Source organism: Neofelis nebulosa, chromosome 2 (assembly GCF_028018385.1).
Source record: "Neofelis nebulosa isolate mNeoNeb1 chromosome 2, mNeoNeb1.pri, whole genome shotgun sequence".
Classification (NCBI taxonomy): domain Eukaryota; kingdom Metazoa; phylum Chordata; class Mammalia; order Carnivora; family Felidae; genus Neofelis; species Neofelis nebulosa.
In genome coordinates this window covers 15,693,788-15,702,828 of record NC_080783.1, presented here as the reverse complement: position 1 = coordinate 15,702,828, position 9,041 = coordinate 15,693,788, and the positions used below count along the sequence as shown (strand labels likewise).

At 48.6% G+C, this 9,041-nt stretch overlaps 1 protein-coding gene and 1 long non-coding RNA gene across 4 annotated transcripts in view; both read left to right on the top strand.

The window, feature by feature from the left end:
* The first annotated feature begins 517 nt into the window (after nucleotides 1-517).
* LOC131497295 (uncharacterized) lies at nucleotides 518-5,281 on the top strand. Of its 3 annotated transcripts, none has more exons than XR_009254881.1 (4): nucleotides 518-639; nucleotides 1,725-1,840; nucleotides 2,860-3,044; nucleotides 5,005-5,281. It is a non-coding gene; the product is annotated as an uncharacterized LOC131497295 (long non-coding RNA). The 3 variants fall into 3 exon arrangements; XR_009254877.1 differs by having other exon boundaries at nucleotides 1,695-1,840; XR_009254880.1 differs by having other exon boundaries at nucleotides 518-686.
* Nucleotides 5,282-8,482: 3,201 nt separating this feature from the next.
* Nucleotides 8,483-9,041, top strand: part of SGPP2 (sphingosine-1-phosphate phosphatase 2) — a 109,691-nt gene continuing 109,132 nt past the window's right edge. The window contains exon 1 of the mRNA XM_058703386.1: nucleotides 8,483-8,944. Within this exon, the coding sequence (XP_058559369.1) occupies nucleotides 8,726-8,944 (219 nt within the window). The 5' untranslated portion in view covers nucleotides 8,483-8,725. The remainder of the gene's footprint in view (nucleotides 8,945-9,041) is intronic.

The following is a 9,041-nucleotide window of genomic DNA, read 5'->3' as shown; positions in this document are numbered from 1 at the left end:
AGGTGGGGGTGGGAACTAGTGGTTTCCATGGCAGCAGGAACTGGGGGGGGGAGGGGGGGCTGAGCGGTGCCCTGAGGGTGACAGAAAGGTGGGAAACCACCCAAGTCTGAGTTCTAGAGCCTCAGTTTCCATGTTCTGCCAATTCCTGGATATCTGAGTTAGGCCTCTTTGGGCCACAAGTAATAGAAATGGGGAACTTGAGACCAGGGGTTCGAGGGTAGCGTGGGAAGAGCCTCCCAAAGACTGAAGCAGGCACCATAGAACCGACTTGGGGGTGGTCTGCTCCCCTCGCCTGCTCCCTGCACATCTGCCACATTTCTTCCTCACGCGGTGTAGGCTCTGGTTTCTAAATTTTCTTCTCTTTCATTCAGCAGATGCCGACTGGGGTCTGGCAATTGCCAAAGAGGAAGCATTTGGGGAGCTCAAATTAGGTCAAGTGTCCAGCCCAAGGCCAGCTCACTCTGGCTTGGTTTGGGGGGGAGGGAGGGGGTGGGGGAGTGGGGGAGGGGACCTAGGGCTCCAACATGACCGCCAACCGCCTCTCCCGTTCCTCTTCCTTCTTGCGCAGGGGAGCCAGCCTGTGGAGGGGAAGGGAATTCCCCCCAGAAGAGCCGCATCCGATGGCAGATCCTGCAAAAAGTATCCAATACATTTTGTAATTTGGGGGAAAATCGCGTAAAATGGAGGTAAAAACCACTTGCCTCTCAAGGTCGTAGAATTTACATGCAACAATTTTGAAAATGCGTTGTAAATTCTAAGAGCTCTAAAAACGGCGAGATTTTACTCTTAGTCTAGGTCAGTAGTCATTGAAGGAGGATTTATGGAGTGCTTAGTTCATGTCGGGGATACTTTCCAATACAGACACAAAGAGTAAAAGACAAACCCTGGGACTAGAACGTAATGTAGTAATAGAAGAAATTTTGGAGTCACATAGACCTGCACCAAATCCACCTGCCACTTACAGTTGGCAGGACACATTGGGGGCTTTGGACACGTTTCCTCTTTCTGAGCCTCAGTTTTCTCATCTGTAAAGTGGGAGTGTTACTCCTTATCACAGCCTACATGGCCCTACGGGATCCAGCCTCTGCTCACACCTCCCCAGTCAGTCCCTGCCCTCAAGCCTCTCCCACCTTGCTGGCCTCTGGTGGTTCCTCCAACTGGCTGAACTTGGGCCTGCCTCAAGGCCTTTCCAGACACCGTTTCCTCTGTCTGGAATGCTCTTTCTCCTGATCTGGGTAGGGCACGCTCCTTCCTTTCCTTCAGGTCTCTACACAAATATCCCTTCCTAAATATGTCTCCCCCCTCCCGGCACCGTGTTCCTTACCCTAAAACTACGTATTTACTTGATAGTTATTAGCTGTGTCCCCCCCTAAAATATAAGTTCCATGATCCAAGGGCACTGGGGTGTTTTCGAACTTCTGTGACCCCGAGCCTAGAACAGTACCTGATATTAGTAAATGGACATACTGTCACACAGGGAGAGCCCCATGTGACAACAGAGGAAGAAGAGACTGGAGTGACACTCCTATAAGCCAAGGACCATGGAGGAAAACCTCCTTTACTGAGAGGATTTTCTACCGCTCTGAGAATACCTCCCCCCCCCCCCCCACCCGACCCTGCCCCAGTTCACCTTGGTTCACCTTGGGTTGGATGGGTTTTCCAGACTGGGTTTGGTCTCTTTACCTACCTCCAAGGTAGTCCTGTGGCTTCCAAAGGTACTCTAGGACCAGAATCAGCTGCCTGACACCTTGAACCCTGGACCAGAGCTGCCTGAACATAACATTCAAATCAGGAATAGCATTGTTTGGAAGCACCCCAAATGTTCTGCAGTAGATGACTGGTAAGATAAATTGTAGTGTCTCTTCCAATGATACGGAACACTCTCCAATTATATCATAAGTGAGAAAAGCAAGACAGAGAACATTATGTAAAGAATGTTACCATTTGTATATAAAAAAAAAAAACCCAAACAATAGATTCACATTTGCTTGTCTATGCTATTAAGTAAAATTCCACTTGAAAAAGTCTTAAAAAATGAGTATTATTGGGGTGCCTGGGTGGCTCAGTCATGACTTGGGCTCAGGTCATGATCTCCCGGGTCGTGAGTTCGAGCCCCACGTTGGGCTCACTGCTATCAGCACAGAGCCTGCTTCGGATTCTCTGTCTCTGTCTCTGTCTCTGTCTCTGTCTCTCTCTCTCTCTCTCTCTGCCCCTCCCCTGCTTGTGCTCTCTCAAAAAATAAACACTTTTTTAACGTCGGAATTATCGAAATGGCGCTGAAATGAATCTCCACATCCCTAGCTGCTTCTCCCTGCCTCCACGTACCATTCCATCCAATAGCCAGCCTCCCAAGTCATTGTCTGGAAACACTGCTTTCCTCAGGTTCCTCATTTGCTTTTCAGTGACTTCTCATTACCTCAAACATACACCACCAACTTTATAATCTGCCATTCAGGGCCCCCTGCGTACAGACACAATTTATCTCTCCCGTGTGACTCCACCACACAATCCGGGGACTCTCCCTTCCAACCAACACCAAGGGTTCACTGACCCCAGACACGGCAGCCATTTCTATGTGACTGAGGGGTTTTGACAAGAATGAGTGCTGAATTTTGTCACATGACTTTTCTGCATGTGTCAAAATGAGCCTAAATTGGTTTCTCAGGGCTGCTGGGACAAAGTGCCCCAAACTGGGTGGCTTAAAGGAGTAGGCTTTGTTAATTCACGGTTGTGGAGGCTGGATGCCTGAGATCTGGGTGTCAGCAGGACCACGCCCCTTCTGAAACCCCTTTGGGGAGGCCTTCCTTGCCTCTCACTAGTTTCTGGTGGGTTGTCAGTGATCTTCCGTCTTCCTTCCAGCCGTGTAGCCCCAAGTTTCTGCTTTCATCAGCAATGGCGGTCTCCCTGTGTGTCTGTCTTCAGGCAGTGGTCTTCTTAGAAGCACACGAGTCCGATGGATCGGGACCCACCTACTCCAGTAGGACCTCGTCTTAACTAACTACACCTGCAGTGACTCTGTTTCCCAAATAAGGTCACATTCTGAGGTACGGGTGTTAGGACTTCAACATAGCTTTTGGGGGAGACACAATTCAACCCACATAAGAAATCATATGACTTTTCTCCTTAGCGCTATTAATAGGATGGACAATACTGATGGATTTTTGTTGTTGTTGTTATTTAATTATACCTGTTAATGTTACAACTGGAACAAATTGCCCTTGGCCGCAATACATTCTATTTTAAATGGACTGCTAGATTTTAGCTGTTGATATCTTAAGGTTTTGAACCCTATTGGCAAGTGAGAATATTCTGTTGTTTTCCTTTTAATGCTCTTTCAGTTTTGAGATCAATATCATAATGGCTTTATAAAAGGAATATTGAAAACTTCTCTCTTCTGGAATAAGTAGTATTGAGATTATCCATTCTTGAAAGGTGGGGGTAGAATTTCCCTGTGAAGTTATCTAGGGTAAAGTGCTTTTTATGGGGGAGAATTTGAACCCCTTTATCTAGTTCTGTGATGATTGCTCTGTTAGACGTTGTTTACCGGGATCAATTTTTAGTGAGTTGTTTCTTTCTAAAAAAATTGTCTGTTTCAGGGGCGCCTGGGTGGCTCAGTCGGTTAAGTGTCTGACTTCAGCTCAGGTCATGATCTCACGGTTCGTGAGTTTGAGCCCTGCATTGGGTTCTGTGCTGACAGCTCAGAGCCTGGGGCCTGCTTTGGATTCTGTCTCCCTTTCTCTTTGCCCCTCCCCCACTCATGTTCTGTCTCTCTCTGTCAAAATAGATAAATAAAAACGTCAAAAAATTGTCTATTTTGCCTACATTTTCAGATTTGTTTGCATTGGGCCATGTGAAGTACCTTCTAAGGACTTTCCAAATTTCCTCTGCTTTTAATGATTATTTTTCCTTAGCATTTCTAATTTTGAGCTTTCATGTTTTTTTCCTTTTATTCTTTCTTTGTTATGCTAATGGTGTTTCAATTTTGTTGATTTTTTTTCCAAAGATTCAATTTTTGGATTTATCAGTTTCATTGTTTTTCTGTTTTCTAACTTAATAATTTCTGCTTTCAATTGTCTTTTTAAAATTTTTTTTTTTTACCATTTGTTTATTTCTGAGAGAGAGACAGAGAGCATAAGTGGGGGAGGGGCAGAGAGAGGGAGACACAGAATCCAAAGCAGGTTCCAGGCTCTGAGCTGTCAGCACAGAGCCCAACACGGGGCTCAAACCCACAAACCGTGAGATCATGACCCAAGCAGGTGTCAGATGCTTAACTGACTGAGCCACACAGGCTCTCCTCAGTTGTCTTTTTTTTTTTTTTTTTATTGTTTTTGTTTGTTTACTTACTTAGAGAGGGAGTGAGCAGGGCTGGGGCAGAGAATGGGAGAGACAGAGAGAGAATTCCCCCCACAATATGGGGCTCGAACTCACTAACTATGAGATCATGACCTGAGCTGAAATCCAGAGTCAGATGCTTAACTGACTGAGCCACCCAGGCACCCCTCTGCTTTTAATTGTTTTAAGGCATCTGTAACTTTGGCACATTTGTGAGGTAATTCTAATCCCAGATTTGAGAATTACAGCTGTGGTATATGTAGTTTTTCACTAGTAATCGGTCTTCGGATAGCCTATGTTTTTCACTACACCAGTTTCCTATCATTGCACATTTTTTTGTGTATGTGTATCTTATTTCTGCAACAGATGGACGCTGTTTAAGGCCAAGACTATGTATCATATTCGTTAGGGATGATAAAGACTGATATTGCAGGTATGAAGTTAGAAAATTAACGTAGATGTGAAGAACCTATAGTGGGAAGCTTCCAAAATGGAGGTCCTGGTAATCCCTACACCCTACCATTCACACTTTTGTCTTATCCTCTCTCTCCTTGAATGTGGGCTGGACCTAGTGACTTGCATCTAATAAGTAGAATATGATAGAATATCGGTGTACGACCTCCAATATCTGATTATAGAAGATGGATACTTTGTCTTCTCTGATTCTCTCAGAAGGAAGGAAGGGAGCTGGTGGGTGGGCTGTGAGCTGTCCCATGGAGAGACCCGTATGGCAAGGAAGAGAGGGTGGCCCCTGGCCAATAGCCCACAAAGAATGGAAATCTACCAGCCAGCACTTCAGTGATTTTGGAAGCTGATCTACTTTCGGTTGAGCCTTGAGGTGACTGCAACCTTGTGAGAAACCCAGAGCCAGAGGACCCAGTTAAGATGTTCCTTGGATTCCTGAACTTCACAGAAACTTCATGATAATAAATGTTGTTGTTTTAAGCCACTATTTGTGGGACAATTTGTTATGCAGCTGTGGATAACCAATACATAATCCCAACCCTGGCCACCTGTCTTGATCTAAGAAATACTGCCAAGTTGAAAAGTGAATGGTCTAGTTGCCATTTGGAAGTGACCTGCTCTGTAGAGAGAGAACTCTAAAAGAATTTAAAATGCAATAATGCAATCATTACTAAAGTTTTTCATTTAAAAGGCATTGTAACACCATGTTCTTCTAATTTGGTTTTTTTTTTAATTTTTTTTAATGTTTATTATGTTTTAGAGCAAGAGAGAGACAGCAGGGAAGGGGCAGAGAGAGAGGGAGACACAGAATCTGAAACAGGCTCCAGGCTCTGAGCTGTCAGCACAGAGCCCGATGCGGGGCTCGAACTCCCAGACCAAGAGATCATGACCTGAGCTGTAGTCGGACACTTAACCAACTGAGCCACCCAGATGCCCCACTCGTTTTGATTCAATAAAGATATGACAGTTTTCCCTTCAAATTTACTTATTTTTAGTGTTTTCTTTTTTTAAAAAAATTGTTATCTGCCCATGAGTATTTAGAATGTGTCAAATCAAAGACAGACTGCCTAGATAAAATCGAGCAGGTAATGGGTTGAATTATAACATAGATTTATATTGCGCAACATTTAAATCAACATTGGTTCGATTTCCAACCACCAAACAAATCTGTCCTCTCTTCTTTCACAGAAATATAGTCTAAGCAGGACATAAGCTGCCCTCTAAAGATGACATTTCCAAGCCTGTCTTGGGCCATGTACCGATGTTCTTACTGATGCAACATAGACTGCTGTTTAGGACATTCACTGGATTTCAGACGTGCCCATAACCCAGCTGCAATCACGCAGAGGAGGACAGTGACCTTCGGCTTGGTCCCACGGGGTAGTGAAGCAATAAGATGAAAAGAACCTGAGTTACTGTGTAGCATCATGAAGCAGAACTTCTCACACCCAGACCTCTCACCTGGGAACTGTTACATGAAAGGGAAATCAAACAGCTGTGCTCTTTAAGCCACTGGATTTTGGGGTCTCTTTTTTACAGCAGTTTAACCTTCGCTCTAATGAATACATCCATCGTCGTTCCTTTACAATATGTCACTTGGCAATTATTATATACACAACGAAGCAAAGTACAAAGACCTTGACTTCTGCCCTGGGCCAGGGGTGGGGCGGGGAGAAACAGCAAAATTTTTTCTCCCAGGCATGACTAGTGCTAAACTGTCCAAAAAGCTACAGGTTATTTTTCCTGCATCCAATTTATTTATTTATACGCATGACTTCAGGCTATCCTGTAACTTCTCCACTAGATGTTATGTTGGCACAGTCCTTCAGTTTACCGCTTCGCTTCTCGAAGACGGTGATTTTTGTTAGATTGGTTGGGAAATTTATTGTCAGGACATCAGCCTGTGCTTAGAAGACAGGATCTGGGGAAGCATACGGATCCCTGCCAGAGGGCACCAGCTTTTCAGTGTCACTCGAGACATCCGGGGCCAAATCCTCCTGAAGATTCCTGCCTAAATTGAATGTTTCTGGCACATGCAATGCTATGTCACCCGGTCGCCTTCTAAAGATTTTTCACAATAGCCTTGTAAGACAGGAGGCGCGGGTTATTCTTCTATCACAGGAAAAGACTGAGGCACACGGTGACATCACAAGTCACTGGAAGCCAGAGTCAGCACATGGCCCTCCAAGGAGGTAAAGTAGACTGTGTGAACGTACAATTCTTTGGCTTTATGTTACATGGGTTGAGCTTGCCTGGCTTCTTTTTAATACGTGAGAGGAAAGGAAAACTGAAGCATTAAATTGCAGAGATCCATCACTCCAGTGTCTTCATGGGAAAACCTGTTTCTTTAAACACATAAAAACAACAGGTCACGGACGACTCCAGCTTCAGCCTTTAAAACTAAACTATAGGCTTTGGGCCCGGTGGCTGTAAATGACAGCAACGTTGGGGAGAGGGGCCTTCTGCTTCCGGGACCGGACGTCTCCACCTGCTTGTGACAGCAGCCCTGTGCGCCTTCTGTAAGTTAAGTATCTCCCAAATTTCACTGCTTTCTCTGCCACCTTGATCTTGCTCTCCATCAGGCTGGGGAAGGAGAGCAGAAACTAAGGCATGAGGGAGACCAAATCATCCTTGGACGCTACGTCCCAAAGGCTTCCTGATCTAAAAGGACAGTTGGAGGAATGGGAAAGTGGCAGGTGTTTGTTCATAGTCATTTGTGCAACTAAATACTCAGAAGCCTTTGCATGGCTACCAGGGGGCACACACGGGGCCTGAGGCTGTAAACGGACGCAGGACTAGGATTGTACTTTTGTTGCAGACTGAGCTGCTAGGCCTAACTGACCTCACTCCATGTGAGGAAGTGCAGAGGCCCGGGCCGCAGGGGTGGGGTAGGGGGGGAGAATCTCTGAGCTTCTAGGAGATTCTAGCAAGAGGAAGACAAACCAAGGCCACCTGCAGGACATTTCCTTTGCTTCTCTCCTGCTGGGATCCTTAAAGCAGGCCTGGCTTCAGCTGCAGGGAGATGTCAAATCCTCCTCCCAGCCCTACACCTTGATCCCCCAGGGTCTAAAGGTCACGAAAGATCTTCCGTCTCTCCAGCACCCTTGCCTAAAGTAATTAGAGGCAGAGCAGAAAAAAGTAGAAGGGAGAGGCAGCAGCATCTTTCTCAATGCAGAAAACCGAGAAAGAACAGCGTTTGCTCCACACCCCTCTGAAGGTGTTCGTGAACCGACTGCCAAATCACAAGAGCAGGGGCAAGGACTCGGAGGATGATTCAGGGTGTGCTTTCAACTCCCTCCGTTCTTGAGCAAGGTCGAGGAGGTCGGGCTTCGGGGAGACGTTGCATCAGTTTGGGAAGAACTTGGGCACCTTCCTGAGGGGGCCCATTCTTGCGCGAAGCAGGCAAAGAAAGGCAGGAGTAGACGGCTGGGTGAGGGAGCTGGAAGGCAGTCCGACCTCACCTTGGGCTCAGTAGTGAAAGTGGGGTCACTACGGGATCAGCCCGCGCATGGCAGGAAGGCTCAGGTCCGCACTGTGCTCGGCCGCTCCCATTAGGTGGCACGTCTGCACCAGCCCAAAGGGATTGGGCGTGCGGGGGCGCGAAGAGGGGTGCGGTTGAGACACCTGTGCGCCTCCGCCCAGTAGCGACCGGGCCGGACGCCGGGGACTGCCCGAGCCCGCCCGAGCCCGCCGGGAGGGACAGGAGGGCGGGGCGCGCCCCGCGCAAGGTGGAGGCAGCCACCTGGGCGCCCGCGCGCGGGGCGGCGCTAGGACCCGAGCGGCGCACCTGTTGGCCGGCGCCCCGGGCCCCGCCCGCCCTCCGCCCGGAGTGCCCGGCCCGGCTGGAGCGAGAGCGGCGGGGACAGTGCGAGCCGAGGGCATCGGCGTGGCGGCGGCGGCGGCGGCGGCGCGCGGCCCCGGGCTCACCATGGCCGAGCTGCTGCGGAGCCTGCAGGATTCCCAGCTCGTCGCTCGCTTCCAGCGCCGCTGCGGGCTCTTCCCGGCGCCGGAGGAAGGCCCCCCGGAGAACGGCGCGGACCCCGCGGAGGACGCGGCGCGGGCGCTGGGGCTCCGGCATCTGTCTGACGCCAACGGCAAGGGCGGCGGGGGGCCGGCCAACGGGCTGCGGAGAGTCTCGGCCCCGCAGGTAACCGCTGCCAGGTGTTCTCCGCGGTGGGGGAGGGGGCAGCCTGCGGACGTGCTGGGCCTGCAGACTCCGCGACGCGGGGACCCGCGAGCGCCAT